This window comes from Sphaeramia orbicularis, chromosome 19, assembly GCF_902148855.1.
Source record: "Sphaeramia orbicularis chromosome 19, fSphaOr1.1, whole genome shotgun sequence".
Classification (NCBI taxonomy): domain Eukaryota; kingdom Metazoa; phylum Chordata; class Actinopteri; order Kurtiformes; family Apogonidae; genus Sphaeramia; species Sphaeramia orbicularis.
This window is the reverse complement of record NC_043975.1, coordinates 11,683,003-11,700,955: the sequence shown is the minus strand read 5'-3', so window position 1 is coordinate 11,700,955 and position 17,953 is coordinate 11,683,003. Positions and strand designations below refer to the sequence as shown.

At 34.1% G+C, this 17,953-nt stretch overlaps 1 protein-coding gene across 1 annotated transcript; it reads left to right on the top strand.

Moving 5' to 3' along the window:
- Positions 1-1,288: 1,288 nt before the first annotated feature.
- Positions 1,289-14,733, top strand: sar1aa (secretion associated, Ras related GTPase 1Aa). Its single transcript, XM_030121467.1, has 7 exons — positions 1,289-1,365; positions 4,265-4,337; positions 5,217-5,336; positions 6,731-6,796; positions 7,893-7,996; positions 10,036-10,167; positions 12,940-14,733. The coding sequence occupies exons 2-7, from the start codon at positions 4,280-4,282 to the stop codon at positions 13,057-13,059; spliced, it is 600 nt and encodes a 199-aa protein (XP_029977327.1). The 5' UTR covers positions 1,289-1,365; positions 4,265-4,279; the 3' UTR covers positions 13,060-14,733.
- Positions 14,734-17,953: the final 3,220 nt, after the last annotated feature.

The following is a 17,953-nucleotide window of genomic DNA, read 5'->3' as shown; positions in this document are numbered from 1 at the left end:
CAGAAAAAAACAACCTTTTTTGATTAAGAAAACTGTTGATTACAGTGTAATAACAATTAATTGATTTAACACATTACTGCAGATCAGGTTTATCAACAGTAATCGTATGAATTACAGTGTATTATGGGATGATGCATAAGCGTCCACTGTGTTGGCTGATATGGAACTAAAACAACAAAGTCCATTAACCCTTTCATGCACAGTGGTCACTCCAGCGGACAGATATTCTCCAGCTGTTCTCTTGTATGTTCATGGTTGTTTTAATTCCATGTCCTCCTCAGACCCAGCAGTGCATTTTTGTCCTCTGTAGGGTACTAAAGTTTGACAGTTTTAATAAAAAAAATGCTGTTCATTACAAAGGACATTGCATTAAAAAATACATAAATGAAAATAATTTTTAAAATGTATCTGAAAAAACTTGTATTATGCAGTTTCCAATCAAGATGACTGTTTAATGTAAAAAAGCTAAAGATTTTCACTTTCCTGGGTCACAGGAGATATCAGCCAACACAGTGGACGCTCATGCATCATCTACACTGACATTCAGACCATTAATGGAACTCTGCTGTTCTTGATAAACTGATCTGCACTAACAGTTTGAGAGGAAATCAAATGATAATTTTCTCAAACAAAAAGTTTTTTTTGTGTGTGTATTATCTCCATAACTAGTATTAAAAATATGAGAAAACATCAGATTAGCTGCATTAAAAATGTTTTTATTTCATAGTTTTAAACACAGTCTATCACTTTATGATGATGGGTTTTAAATAATGTTTCCCTTTGGCTTCAAAAATTAAACGTATGCTGTCCAGCTGGAGTGGACATTTTTGTAACTTAATGAAAATAGATTCATTAAAAAAATTCTATCGCATTGTTTTTTCATGCCTAAAGAAGAATAAAAACAGGGGAAAAAAATCTTGATTAAGGTTTTCATAATTCATGCATGAAAGGGTTAATATATAAGAGAAGATCTGGAGAGTAACTGTCCACTGTAGTGAACCACTATGCATGAAAGGGTTAATGTTTTTTTTCTTTACCCTCAAAAACAAGACAAAAATTGGAGTTGTCATTATTTATATATTATTTATGTTATTTTTTTTTACTGGTCCGGCCCCTGCAGATCAAATTTAGCTGAATGTGGCCCTGAACTAGACAGTTTTATGCATCAGATCCCAGAGGAGGCCTTGGGAAAGTCACTGAAGTGAAATACAAGCAGTGTCCGTCAAAGAGGGCGCTAGTATAAACAAGATGGATTCAAACGCACCCGAATTTAAGTAGTAGAAGAATAAAAGGCTGACGCTGATTGACTGTCTCCAAGGATACCACCGATACTACCGAGAGCTCACTACTGGTCCGTGCCGTCTGGTAAGTCAGCTAGCTAAACGGTAATGTCAAAACTAAATAAACAGGTGACACTATACTACTCACAACATTCATAATAATAATTTGCGCTGTTGGTGCTTTGTCAGACGTCCCCCAGGTTAAACCAAATAGTCCCGAGTCCAGAAAGTGAACAAGTCGACGTTAGCTAACATGCTAATGCTAACTAGCTAACCAACGTTATGTCAGGTGTAATTACACAAACTAGAAACATGTTAAAAAGACGTCCTTAACAACATATGTTACAGCAGATGCAATATAATAAACTAAATGTCTGTATTGTATATTTGAGGACAAACGACGGGTATACCGCTTTTAAAAGAGATGTCTTAATAGAAGCTAACGAATGATTTAATCGTTTTTTTCACCTTAATTCGTCAGTGAAGTTGCTGTCAAAGCTTAGAAACTGTTACAGGGTTTAATGAAATTGAAAAACGAAATAGTGTTCATTTTATTGGAACTTTCCAGATACACGTGTTGTGCATCATGTCCATCCATATTAGAAAATGCACGGTGTAGGTAATCTATGTACACGTAATACTCAGCATTGCATGGCGTTCATGTACTCTTTAACCATGTACAGTCGTGGAAAATTTTTTTAGACCACCCTTGTTTTCTTCAAATTCTGGGTCATTTTAATACCTGGTCCAACTAAAGAAACATTTGTTTGAACAAATACATGGATAACAACAAAAATAGCTCATAAGAGTTTAATTTCAGAGCTGATACCTATCAATTTTCCATGGTTTTCTAGATAAAAACTAAAATCACTTCATTTCTTACAGCAATATCTGGCATTGTACTGATAAAAACAGTGGTTTTAGGCATTCCATGTTTTCTTTTGTCTGTTTTAGTCACATGATACACACAGGAGTTAGTACTGGATTGCATAACTATTGTTTTTGTTGACTTTTGATGGTCTAATAATTTTTTCCGTGACCTTTACCTCAAACACTGCTCTATCGTTTACATGTGTTTAAATACTTACCTGCCTCACTGGGAAAAAATCCAAATCTCACCAAGTGTATTTTTGTCATTTCTAGTCAAAATATCTCATCACACTTAAAATAAGACATAATCACCTGAAGAGTAACTTTTCAGTGAGATATAAGAACTTATTTTTAGACAATACATCTTGAAAACCTTATTTCAAGAAATCTTACCATGATAATTTTCACTTTCATTGGCAGATTTTTTTTTTTGCTTAATTCAAGATTTTTTTTGTTAATTCAAACAAAAAAAAAAATTCTGCCAATGGAACAAGTGAAAATTATCTTGGTAAGATTTCTTGAAATAAGATTTTCAAGAACTATTGTCTAAAAATAAGTTCTCACATCTCACTGAAAAGTTACTCTTTCGGTGATTGTGTCTCATTTAAGTGTGATGAGATATTTTGACCAGAAATGAGAAAATAGACACTTGGTAAGGTTTAGATTTTTGTAGTGATACAGTACCCTCCCTCCCTCCCTTTTCTGTCTGTCCTCCTCTTTTTTTCATAATGGGGGGGTTAACTGAGCCTGAACCTGTGAAGATATCTATGGCATTGTACTGACAAAAACAGTACTTTTAGGCATTCCATGTTTTCTTTTCTCTGTTTTAGTCAAATGATGCACACAGGAGTTAGTACTTAATGCATAGCCGTTGTTTTTGATGACTTTTGATGGTCTAATAATTTTTTCAGCGACTGTATTCACTGTATTTTACATTCTAGATCTTCAAACACTGCCCAATTTTGAAGATGATCCGGCAAAACCTGCAGCATGTTCTTCTGTTAATGAAATATTGATATGTTTCATCTTTCTTTAAAGGAATGCATTTGGTCTCTGCAACAAAATAATACATATTAAAGTAAAAAATGGGTGCGGAATTATTATGAGTAAATTTTGCACCCATCCTTGCCATTAGAATATTGTAATCCATAGGGGTGTAAGAAAATATTGGTTCTGCAATATATCGCAATATTTCATTTCACAATACTATATCGATATTAAAAAGTACTGTATTGATATTTTTAGGTATTTATTCAAATGCAGGTATTGTGGAGGTTCATTTTTGTTTTTCTTTATTAATTTTTTATTACTATTTAACATTCTTTAATTAAATAATGTTTCGCTCCTTTGTTGGGATTGCACAAAAATAATATTCCAATGTTAGTTCTGAACTAATAGAATATGAACATTGGAACAGGATCTTAAACTGTAATGTCTGTAAAACATAATTTAAGTTTTAACACAGGAACATTTGTGATATAGCATTAGATCCTGTTCTGATCAAATAAAAATGTGTTTAGTATTTGTGTATATTTCTGGTGTAATTTAATTCTTCACGGAAATAATCATTTAAAAAAGAGAAAGAAACAAAAAATTGCCTTTTTAACAGTATCATCATATATTGTTATATATCGTATCGTGATCCGAGTATTGTGATTTGTATCGTATCGCCAGATTCTTGCCAATACACAGCCCTACTAATCCACCACTTTCTTCCACTTGCAAAAATCTAATGCTGTAAAAGTTTATCTGAAAACAAGCATTAAGATTCAGCAATTTCATTTTCAGCATGTCTTCTCTTCCAAACTTGCAGATTTTCTTTAAAAAACTGTCACTGTTTCCATACTGGATGGGACTGTAATAAAAAAAAAAAAAAAGGGATCTTTGCTATGAAAATATCCACTTGATTTGTTTTACTGTGATGGCTGAAATCGTATTATCCTTATACTTCCTGCCACTCGCATCAAAAGTGCATTAGTAATGGCAAGCATTAAAATCGATTGCTTCATTTCACCACTCAGTCCATGTTACTGGTATATGAAGCGATCAGCCATGAAGAATATAATCAACAAGGATAAACAGTGTAATAATTATTGATCTTTTTCTTGTTTCAGGCAAAGACCATCAAGATGTCGTTTTTATTTGACTGGATCTACAGAGGCTTCAGCAGTGTCTTACAGTTCTTGGGTAAGCACCTTCTTCAGTTAGTGGAAAAAAAAAACAACAACATATTTTACAAGACAATGCTCTCTGTGGTAATGCAGCAAGACCATCTGTAGTTTATAAACAGAAAATACTTAAAGAAGGATACAGATGGTATTAAAGGGGTCATATTTTGCTAAACCCACTTTTATTAGGCTTTGGTACATGTATTTGGGTATTTGGACCCTAATAATTCAAAAAGTTTAAATTTGAACCCTCCAGGTGCTGTAAAGCTATCTTCATATTCATTCCAGCAAAAATTGAGTGGATTTCTACAACCCGTTTCCATTCCTGTTACGTTTTATTACTAGCTACATCATGACATTTGCACCTATAAGGTCAAGACTTCCAACAAACATTTCTCCAAGTATGACATAATTGTTTATCAGCAGCAGCGGTTGTAGTCCATACTGAAAATATGTCCACACTTTGAGCCGATTACCTAAAATGTTCAGTTGTTGGTTGTGTTAATGGCACAGAGTGCACTGTCAACAACCTGGAAGGGGGCGGGGTCATGTGGATTTAAAGGGCCAGTGTTAAAAACGACCTTTCTGGTGTCATTACTCAGAAATAGGGTTCAAGATGGACCTGTGGAGTTGAATTAATGAAGAATTCAGACCCGAGCATAGCATTTACAGTTTATGTAGACCACAGGGAAATGTTATAAAACGCATAATTCCATTTAAAAAAGCAAAATATCACTCCTTTAAGTCAAATTTGTACAAGCCATACTGTGCTGAGATCATTTACATGTTAAAGTTCTGTGACAAAAGTAATGGTAAAACTCAATGTTAATGTTATTTATTATATTTGAGGGTTTAAGAGGCTCAATCATTGCAAAATTCACGATTTTGTGTCTTGCAGGTCTGTACAAAAAGAGCGGGAAGCTGGTTTTCCTGGGCCTGGACAATGCTGGTAAAACGACACTTCTGCACATGTTGAAAGATGACCGACTGGGCCAGCATGTACCGACACTGCATCCAAGTAAGGAGACAGTGAAGTGATGTCCTAGCATTATATTTACAAATGTAGTGTTTTAATCTCCATAAAGTCTTATTCTTGTTTAGTTTTAATATAATGTTCTCACTTCTATAGTTGCATGATAATGTTATTATTGCAGATGAACATATAGATGGCAGTATAAATAATTATCACGATAAATGTCAAAGCATTATTTCTTTACAGTTTAAAGGCTGATTTTTTTGGTTAATGTCTAACAAATCAGATGGTTAAATAATATATAGCAAAATAATATCAGTAAATCACAAATGATAAAAATCAGTGTAAAAGAAACAAGACGAAAACATACCTTTAGTTTCTGATTTTGTTCATTCTTATTTTGTTCAAGCAATAAATCACAAATACAGAACCATCAAAGCAAAATAAAGAAAATGAGCTCAGCAAGATGGAAATGATGTAAAAGATAGTTATGTCAGAAATCCAGATGTAGATTTAAAACAGTATTAATGATTAAATCTGAATATTCAGAACTAAAATTAACTTAAACAGCAAAGCACAGAAATATTGTGTTTTATTTGCCTGTGGAAACAATATGAATCACAAAGACCAACATTTTCTACTGAAATAATCATATTCAGTGTTCTCCAGGAAATATTATCATGTTACAATGTACAAAGTATAATATATAACATTATCAATTCATTTTCCAACTCTAACTGGGAGGAACATAAAGGTATATCTGCTTATATTAAAGATAGTTGGACAGTTATTCTTACAGCTCAAAAAAACAAAAACAAAACAACAAACTGTGGTCGATGAACATTGACATGTGGCCAGCAATCACGTTTCCTATCATTTACATGAACCTGATTTCGATGCCGGAGATAGACACAAAACAAATATCATTTTAATTGAGGAGGAATCAATACAGTATGTAATTTAAAGCTGTGATTTTATGGGGAAAAACAAACCTAACACAGAACAGCAACTGGAAAGCCACCTCTTGGGGGATTGCAGCGATCTATTTCCTATTCTTTCCTTTAGTTTTCGTCAGTCTGTAAAGATTGCTCGTTGAATGATTTTTTGTTGAATGTATTTTTTTTTTATAGGCAGTCACACAATAGCTCTTTCCCGTTTTGTACGTGTTTTTTTTTTGGCAGCATTCAAGCTGAAAGCAAACGGTGCCACTCAGTCTTTCTTCCACTCAGTGGGTGGTAACTGCTGTGCCTTCCACTACTGTGATGTCACTCACATAGTCTGTATAGTGGATTCATGCGTACTGTGATACCAGCTGAACTGTGGTGAAAAATCTCTCTATACACCACTGGATTATAACTTCCACATTTATAGCCCTGTTTTCTGTCAAATAGTCGTTGGCATGAAAAGAGAGTTTTAACTTTTTTCTTTTTTTCTCAAAGCTTCAGAGGAGCTGACAATCGGAGGCATGACATTTACAACATTTGATCTGGGAGGACACGTACAAGGTGAGGTCTTCATACAACTGACAACCCTATGACGCCAAACGTATCATATTTAATACATGAGTTTTGAAGCCCTGTGCATGATCAGTGTGATATTTTTCTTCTTGGAAAAACCTTATGTATACAATTAGACACATGTAATACACATATAATCCACCAGGGGGGAGGAATTTGTTCACCAGAGGCCTTACCAGTGACACTACAAGATTGTCATTAATGAGGAAGGAGGCAGAACTTTGACAATTTTGAAAAGGAATTACCAATTTCTTAGACATGTTTGTGTTATAGTATGTTTTTGTTATAATATTTGAGCATTGAGACCAGATGTATCAAATATGATACAAAATTGAAACATATAGAAATTGCGATTTGAAAAAAAAATGTTTTTGGTTGTTCAGATGGACCAATAAAGGCTCCAGTTTCTGAAGTTTTCTGTCAATGATTTAATGGTTCAGGCTTTATAGGGTTAATTCAGATTTGATGAATGAATGTCTTATAGAAACAATACATTTTATTTATAAAATCACTAAATGTGCTGTGTGACATGTAGGGCTGCACTAGTTGTAAATCAAAATTGGATTATTTAATTAGGACAATGTTTAAAAAAGGGTAATTGTCGAATCGGATTTCATCTCTCTTATGCCCCCGGGCTACCACAGGCTCCTCCTGCTAACTGTGACAGCGGTCTCCACACACCAGTAAACAAACAGCATTTGCTATAGCAAAGCAAGTCAGTTGTGTGGAATTGGTACGGCTTCGAAGTTTCAGATAAAGACCAAACCGTTCCTCGCTGCAAACTCTGCCTGAAGGCGGTATCTGTCAGAGACAGCAGCACAACCAACTTATTTCAACACCTCAAACATCACCACACGCCAGAGTGGGAGCAGTGTGTTACATTGCGGGCTGCACATGAAAACAACATGCCAACTTCTGTTCTCTTTTGTAGTTTTACCCAGAAATCAAAATTGAAAATAGAGTTTTTAGAGGTAAAAATTGGGATTTTATTTTTGGCCAAAATAGTGCAGCCCTAGTGACACGATGTTGACCTGCAGAAAAGAACACCGAGTTCACAGAGTTTGTTTTTCTTGTATCTTTTTAGCTCGAAGAGTGTGGAAGAACTACCTGCCGGCTGTGAACGGAGTCGTCTTCCTCGTAGACTGTGCAGATCACGACAGACTCACAGAATCTAAGACTGAACTGGATGTAAGCTGAGATGAAAAATGACTGATGCCTTTGAGTGTGTTAACAGGGTGACTGCAAATCCTTACATTCTACATTAAATTCTCCTTAAAATTGATCATTAATCTTGAAATCTGACACTAAAAGGTCTTCTGACAAGTAATATTGACATATTTGCTTTGGAAATCTTTGTAAAGAATCTGTCAAATGTGTAATTAGCGTTGATCGTTCTATCATAACGGAAAATGGAACGAGTGGAGCCTCTGACAATCATTCTGTAACAATACAGGCTGAGACCCAGATGCAGAGAGAAGGCTGCAGGCAAACAAATTGAAGTGCACAATCCAGCTCTTTAATCCAAGAACTCAGAAAACAGGTCCAAACATGGTCAAACAAAACAAGGCAGGAAAAATCCAAGGTCAAAAGCCAGTTCAAAACAATCAACCCAGAGCCAGAGGAACACGAGGAGGTTTCGTAGACGAGGGAAACACAAGACAAACATATGAGGAACACAGGGAAGACATGGGGTGTGTGTACACAAGTGATAACACGACACAGGTTAACACATTAGACCAGGGTGTCAAACTCATTTTCATCCAGAGACCAAATCCAGTCCAATTTGATGAGTAAAATAATAGAATAACAGTCTATAAATAATGACAAGTTGTTCTGTCTTTGTTTTAGTGCAAAAAAAAAAAAAAAAATTAAAATATGAAAATATCTACATTTCACAAAAAAACTTCTGAATAACCTGAAAAAAGCCACATTTTAACAATATTATGCCTCAACTTATCATTTGTACATGTGCGTTACACGATATTACACAAACATTTGGTCCTTTTCGAATGTTTGACTTTTTTACATAAACCTTTTGTTGTTTGGCTTTAATGTTATATTTGAAATAAACAAATAAATAAATAACAGGCTTAATGTCATTAAAATTTTGGAGTTTGAAACTAAAATAGGACAAATTCTACAATATTACGTCTCAGCTTATTATTAACACAACTTACAGATCACAGTGGATCCACAACTACACAAAACACTTAGTAACAGGCAGAATATTCGTAAAATTACCCATTTCAGGTTTGTAAATGAAATATTTTCATAGTGTTATTTTTTTCCACATCAAACCATGAAGAAAACTTGTAGTAGTCGTTATTCACAGATTATTATACTATTGTTTTACTTGTGATCACATTGGTCTGGATGCAGAACTAAAACGAGTTCGACACCCTTGATTCTCAGTATCTTCGGTGTTATTTTTGCACTTTGCAAATTCATCCCGTGAGCTAGATAGGAACCTTTGACAGGCCAGATTTGACCCACGGGCCACGTGTCTGACACCCTTGCATTAGACAATCATGTGAGATACCTACACTTTCAACATAAAACAGGAAACAGAAAAACTTCAAAACAAGTGGTGCCAGGCCCAACAAACCCTGCCCCTCGCACATAGTTTGTCCATTATAAGTAAGAAGATTTTAAAAAATTCATAAAAGAATTTTAACTCTGACCTACTGTTCCCAAAATGTAATGAGATCCATTCTGGGTCACTGGGAATCTATAAACCCAATTTGGTATGAATTCAGCCAATAGTTTTGCTGCTACAAACATGCAATTTCGCCCATTTTAAGTAAATAGGGGGGGTTAAAAATTCATAAAAATTTTTTTAACTTTGACCTACTTTTCCCAAAATGTACTGACATCTATTCTGGTATGAATTCACCCAATAGTTTTGTTGCTAGAGTGTTAACAAACTGAACCAAAAATAATACCCCTTGCCTCGTGGATGGGGTAATAAAAACATTCCATATTCATGGGTGGAGGGGTTCAGGTATGAGCTGTAGCAGCTTGAAAGTCAGTATTAGAAACATTAGTCATGGACTAATGGAAATGGAACATTAGGTTTGAAACATTGAAATGAACTGGTTCAGCTCAATAACTATGAGACCTGTTTGACTGTAATTTATGTGAATGTAAGGGCTGAAATTTGACCAGACGCCTTAAAAAAAAAATCTTCCAGTTTAAGAGCAGATTCCTGATAAGTCTTTCATTTGCAGGCTCTCCTTTCAGACGAGACCATAGTCAACGTACCAGTGTTGGTGTTAGGTAATAAGATCGACCGTCCAGAAGCCATAAGTGAAGGAGGTCTGAGAGGAGCGTTTGCTCTTGACGGGCAGGTCACCGGAAAGGTAAACACGTCATCCATGCTTATTTACAACGGGTCCTGTTTCAGAAAGTGAAAACACAGAACTTCTTGACACGGGGGTTGATGGAAACTTGGGGTTTTCAGTTTCACCAAGTATCTGTTACCATAGCAACAACCTCTGTGAACTGAACCCGCTTACTGGCAGATTTTCTCTAACAAGCCCTGATTTTCTGTGTGTCTCCTCCCCTCCTGCTGTCTGACACGCTGCTTCATTTCCTCATTCAGACTGACAGTAACGCAATGTATATGCAGACACATTCATTAGTGTTCATCTTAAGACAGACACATTGTATTCAGGCATGTAATTTTATATTAGTTTGATAAAACTTACAACTTTACCATTCAGATGCTGTAGTCATTAATCTGAACTGGAGTCTTATCATCATCACACACACATATATTATGGAAAATAGATTTACTCTCAGCTCGCAATCAAGTCTGTGTATTTTCATTATTTTTTTTTGTCAGCAGTGATGTTCACAACTGTCAGACTTTCAGCACAATTCACCTGCACATGAACTGTTAAAAAAGTCTAAAATATAGTTTCATGAGTAAGGACCACAGCCTCAAATGGAGGAAATTAGTGTTTATTTATGACAAATAGAACTGGATGTTTGCAACGACGACCAGGATTGTAACTGGGGAGGACTCTTCACAGGTCCAGGGGCTTGGTTAACCTCCCCATTATGAAAAAAAGAGGAAGACAGACAGAAAAGGGAGGGAGGGAGGGTACTGTATCACTACAAAAATCAAAACTTTACCAAGTGTGTTTTTCTCATTTCTAGTCAAAATATCTCATCACACTTAAAATGACATATAATCACCTAAAGAGGAACTTTTCAGTGAGATATAAGAACTTATTTTTAGACAATAGATCTTGAAAATCTTATTTCAAGAAATCTTACCAAGATAATTTTCACTTGTTCCACTGGCAGATTTTTTTTTTTTGCTTGAATTAACCCAAAAAATCTTGAATTAAGCAAAAAAATCTGCCAATGAAAGTGAAAATTATCTTGGTAAGATTTCTTGAAATAAGGTTTTCAAGATCTGTTGTCTAAAAATAAGTTCTTATATCACTGACAATTTTCTCTTTAGGTGATTATGTCTTATTGTAAGTGTGATGAGATATTTTGACTAGAAATGACAAAAATACACTTGGTAAGATTTGGATTTTTTCCCAGTGAGGCAGGTAAGTATTTATACACATATAAACGGTAGAGCAGTATTTGAGGTAAAGGCCACGGAAAAAATTATTAGACCATCAAAAGTCAACAAAAACAATAGTTATGCAATCCAGTACTAACTCCTGTGTGTATCATGTGACTAAAACAGACAGAAAAGAAAACATGGAATGCCTAAAAGCACTGTTTTTGGCAGTACAATGCCATAGCTATTGACGTAAGAACTTAAATGATTTTGGTTATTATCAAGAAAACCATGGAAAATGGACAGATATCAGCTCTGAAATTAAACTACTATGAGCTATTTTTGTTATCATTATATTTGTCCAAACAAATGTACCTTTAGTTGTACCAGGCATTAAAATGAACAAGAAATTGAAGAAAACAAGGGTGGTCTAATAATTTTGTCCACGACAATAAGATTAATCAATATCAGTGGTTCAGTATTAAATTCACTGACATCTATTTCAATAATCAGTTCAATTCCAGCTCCTTCTTTTCGGGTTTCTTGATACCTCTGTGACAGTAAATCTTTAGACAGTAAGTAAGACATTTGAGGATGTCAGCTTAGGCTTCGGGAAATACTTTTTAACCATCTCCTGACATTTTATAGACCAGATAATTAAGTTTTTAATTTAGTTCTCATGTTATACAGCATAATGTTGCAGCTTAAATGAACATTTTAATGTACAGTACTTGCTTATTTACATATAAAATAGATGTTTCATTTCAGTCAGTCCTGTTGGTTTATTTCACTCCCTACTGATTTTTTTTCCAGAATAGAAACAGTAATTAACAACATGCCACTAAATTACATGGAAAAAAATCACGGAAGCAATATTGACTGAAAATGTGTAGGCTGATGCTATATTTTATCACGTTCACCCTTTGTACATATTAAAGCAGGCAGCTCTGTAGAAGATGGATTTTTCCTTTTCTTTTTAATCCTTTATCTTTACAATTCCATTAATAGTTAGCTAGATATCTTTAGAGAATAAGAACATATAAAAGAAACAAATACAACATTTCCAGTTATGACCTGAAAGTATTAAAATCATGACACTTATTGGATGCTGTTAGTGGGTTTGTACTATTTTTTGGTGCTTTTAGATGCTGTCTTTTCTTTAAGTCACATCAGGTTCGATCTGAATAAATATAGCCTCTATTCATTTATAATTTGTATTTAAATTAAGCCATTTATGCTACTACTTAGATTTTCACGTACTTAGGTTCTTTATCTACGGCTGCTAATTGTTTTGAGACACCTATGGATACAGTTCATAGTTTTATTTCCATTGAATCATGGAGCTTTTGATTATTTGTTGCCATGGTGAATCTTGTTCTCACAGCTCCTCTGAACAGCAGGTTTTTTTTATTGCCCGAGCACACACTCAACTCGGAGCACACGTTCACTTGAACTCCTGAGTTGAATGAATCGACTCAGATCAGCTCCGACTTCATGAAACCGGCTGTCCAAAAAAAAAAAAAAAAAATGCCCCCGATACTTCAAGACCTCAGCGAACACAGCGAGAGAGTGCCGCGTTCACATTCACATATCCTTTCTGGTTTTACAGGGAAACGTCTCCTTGAAGGATCTGAATAATGTCCGGCCGCTGGAGGTTTTCATGTGCAGCGTGTTGAAAAAACAAGGCTACGGGGAAGGTTTTCGGTGGTTATCGCAGTACATCGACTGAACCAGCGACAGCGAGAAACACTCATGGAAGAACCAGCTTCAAGATTAAAAATATTATTCAGATCATGTTTTCTTATATAAAGTATTTAGGCAGGTGTGAGAGGTTTCTATGCAAACTTTTAAAGTGGTTCATGGTGAACTGTCCAGTACTGTATTTGTGTGCTATTTACTAATAAGGGAGCTATTATGAGTAATTTAACTAAATGTATGTTAAATAGGCCACATTATTCCTGATTATAATACATAACAAGCTATACATTATGCAGATCTAAAAATATGCACCCATTATTGTTGTATTATTTATGATGAGACAAACCCACTCCTGTAGCTGATTGATTAAAAATTAACAACTCGTGGTGATCATAACTGAAAGTTTAAAGCTTGTTTGACACAAGATTAATATTGTCAGCTTCAGATCTAAAAAGAAATAATTTGACAAATAACTTGGCACAAAATAAAAAAAGAAAAAATTAATTTTATCTGATGATACGCTGAGTCTTCTTCAAAACCGTGAAGCCTTAGATGTATGTTAATGACTTGAGGATTAGCTGGAAAAGAGACTTTTTTTTAAAAAAGACATCTACCATAAGGAACACCGAGCCCCCAAAAATATCTAATCCTCTCCACAAATCCAAAAAAAAAAAAAAAAGAAAAAAGAAAAAGAGGAAGACACAGCTCATCCCGACAGAATAAACAGTGACGAATCCAGTATCATCACCTAAGTGACATGTTTATTTTTGCGGCGTTGACTGCAAGTGAGGTTAAAAGGCAGCTCATTTAAAATGTGTTAAATAACTTACACCTCTTTATTATTTTTACTTCAAATCTTAAAGATAAAACGACAACCCCCCTGTTTAAATATATCCCAAGGACAGTAATGATTTATGACACTTAAAATGTCAAGAAGCAATAAAAAAGTAGAATAATTAACAGCACTGTAGCCAAGACAATCGCACTACTTCTGAAAATATATGTAGCTCTGAGGCATGTTTATTGAGATCTGTGTTGAATTAGTTTGGGTGTAAAAAAAGCAGCGTCGTTGATCAGAAACTGCGCCAGAAGAGCTAATAATTAAAAATAGGAGCTTAGATTGTATGTTTGATTATTTCTTTTTACTGTTTATCGTATAGCCTAACTGATATACTGTCATTTAATTAACATCCCGGCTGCAGCTAATGTACTTTTTGACTGTCTGAGAAGATATGAGAGTGCACTTGCAGTATTTCACATGTTGTAGGGGTAAATTTATATTCCAATTAAAATCTGAGTGCTTGAGAAAAGTTTTTTATAATGACTTGTGAAAAGTAAATTAATGGCCTCATTACGAGAAGCTGAGAAGAGGTAGCATTTACAGGGCGATGTTTAAAGCTAATGTATGCAGGGTTATTCCTGATAGGGGTCTTTCATGAAAGCGTATGCACATAAACAAGCAGCTTCTCCTTTGAACAGTGTTCTGTACCAGTCACAGGATTCCTGTAAATTATGTATGATAACACATGTAAATGTTTGTACAGTAAATGCCCTCAAACTGACACCATAAAAATGATAAGTTATTTATGAAAGACTATTCATATGTTTCACTGGAATTAATGTTTTTAACCATACATGACATTTACACAGAAAAAAAAAAAGCATGTATTTGGTGGAATGTTGTAATAAAAAGCATTTTTTTAGATTCAACAAGTGTGTTGTTTTTCCTTCTAAGATTTCTACTAGCTCATATGATAGAAAAGTCTTTGTATTTGGGTTTATTTATTTATTTAGTTACAGGACAGTGTGTAATGGCATTAGTTACAAAGAACAAGATGCGTGGACCAGATTTAGCAGAGGAGCTAATTTCCATCTGTTGTCCTGGACAAATGGATTATGAAGTACTAATATACTGGAAGAAACCCGTTAAACAATGACAGATATAGGGAAATGCTGAACGGTTACAGCCAAATACATAAAGAGGGGCTTACATTCTAAAAGTACAATAACATTTCCTTGGATAAGAATAAAACATGAAAGAAAGAAGAAGAGAGAGAAGAAAGAAAAAAAATGAATAAATAAATAAATCGGCTAATCGTAGAAAACCAGACATGGAAAGAAGTGCAAGAATAAGAACTACTGAGCTAAAAACATCTGTAGGATTAACCAAGACAGGATCCACTGATGTCTTAAGGTTAAGGCTGATGTCAATAACTTTAAGAAATTCAGAATTCACTCTTCAATCCATTATCCTCTTAGAGAAAAAAAAAAAAAAATACACCTACTATATAGGAAGGGGTTAAGACATTTGGAACAGTTTTGCAAAGACTGACAAAGGCTTAGATCAAACCAAAAGTCTTGAATTATGCTAAATAATTTTTGAAGCAGCTTGCAAAAGATTTTTGCTCTCTATATGTAACCTTTCCTCAGTGATTTATCAGCATTTAATATAATGTAACCCTTTCTTTAGTGAATAAGAACATAAAGACTAGGCTGGGTCACTATTTCCATTTGTGCTTAGCTTTTGATGGTGAACTCTTCCTCTATAATGAAACTGTATCAGTACAGGCTACAACACTAAGAATAGTCTTAAATAAACAAGATGTTGTAGTGCAGTGTCTCCACAGTTACTTTGTACTCCTCAGAAACTATAAGATACTATAAGAGATTTATAAAAGTTCACTTCACTTTAAGTCCAGTTTGATATCAACTGGGTTGGACCACTTAATAGCATAATAATCAAGATATGATGTCAGCTCCAAAATTTTACATTTATTTTAGAGTTAAAAAAAGTAAAATTTACATATTAAAAATGCTTACATGTGCAAACTATCCATCCACATCCACACAAAATGTGAATAACCTGAACAACCACATACAACCTGAAATGTCTTCAGAAAAATAAATGGAATTTTAACAATATTCTGCCTGTTATTAAATGTTTTGTGCCTTTGAAGATCCAGTGTGATCTGTGAGTTGTAATATACATCTGTAAATAATAAGCTGAAGCATAATATTGGGCTGTATAAGGCTGTTGAACTAAAATGAGTTTGACTCCCTTGATATCTTAAGTACAATTTTTGCATTTTCAGATTGGACCCTGTGGAGAGCTGGTTGTAGCCCACGGGCTGCATGTTTGAAACCCATGTTTTTTGTTTGTTTGTTTTATTTAACCAGAAAAGAAAGATCCCATTGAGATTAAGAACCTCTTTTTCTAGGGAGTTGAGGGACTCCTTTTCTTTTTAAGTACACTGCAAAAATCATTTTCATTTTATTTATTCATTCCAATCTAAATGATTGGAAAGGAGCAGGATGAAGAAAACTTACAATACCTGCCCCTTTCCAGAAATATCTGCTTACATCAGACATGTTACCGTTACAGCTATTACAGTAAACAGGTTAAATGATCGTCAATGAAAATAAAACAAATCCAAAATACATAAGTAAAATTATTTCATTACATGCTTTTCCAAAGCTTCTCACTTCTCCCCTTATATAACCTCTTAAACTGAAAAAAAAATATTTGTACAGCTCTTCTCTTCCATTGCCAAAATCAAAATCTTGCCATGTGTATTTTTGCCATTTCTAGTCAAAATATCTAATCACACTTAAAATAAGACATAATCACCTAAAGAGTAACTTTTCAGTGAGATACAAGAACTTATTTTTAGACAACAGATCTTGGAAACCTAATTTCAAGAAATCTTACCAAGTTAATTTTCACTTTTTTTTTCCATTGGCTTTTTTTTTTTTTTTGCTTAATTCAAGCAAGTAAATAAATAAATGAATAAATGAATAAAAAATAAATAATAATATAAAAAACAAAAAAATCTGCCACTGGAACAAGTGAAAATTATCTTGGTAAGATTTCTTGAAATAAGATTTTCAAGATCTATTGCCTAAAAATAAGTTCTAAAATCTCACTGAAAAGTTACTCTTTAGGTGATTATGTCTTATTTTAAGTGTGATGAGATATTTTGACTAGAAATGAGAAAAATACACTTGGTAAGATTTGGATTTTTTCCGGTGTATCCACATAACTAACAATACCCCTATGTAGGCTAATAATATATATATATATATATATATATATATATATATATATATATATATATATATATATATATATAAATTGAACAAGTTGAACATCTAGCATCTGAACCCAAATCAGTTTCACCTTTGAAATGTTTTGTCTTAAGAATCGTCTGTTGCGTTCATTGAGTCCTTATCTGTTAAAAAAAAAAAAAAGTCCTTTATCAGTGAGCAACACTTGTAAACTCAGGTGAAAAGCAGTTTCCAGGTACTCACGCCATCTCCAGTTGCAAACATTTTAGTGTAACAGCTCACAGGAGTTCACAGGCAGGTGTCCATGTTGTCCGTTGTCCTTAGTGTAGCATCAGCTAACAGTTAACATTTGCAGCTAACTATTTATGAAGTTGGTGCTAGCTTAACCGCTAGCTTGTTAGCTTATTACACTTTTCAGTCACGGAAAACAATAAACATACTTAACGTAGCTGCACTCTCCCTTCAGACTGACGAACGAATCACAAAACTAAAATATACAACTTTGAACTGTGCAACTATACTTGTGGCCATACTTTCGCAAATATTATTTATTTATTTATTTTTTTCTGTTACTGTTGACACACCCTGCCCCTCCTCTCACGCGCACGAACTTTTTATTTATTTATTTATTTTTTTATTTTTTTTTTTACAAACTTTATTAACAAACATAAAACAGTACAAACGACAATAAAAAAAACAACACAATTATTTAAAGAGGGTGCAATTCTATTTTAAATAATTCTTGGTAGATACTAATAGATTTTGTTTTATTTAACCCTTTCATGCATAATGGTCACTCCAGTGGACAGTTCTTCTCCAGTTGTTCTCTTGTATATTCATGGGTTTTGTTGTTTTAGTTT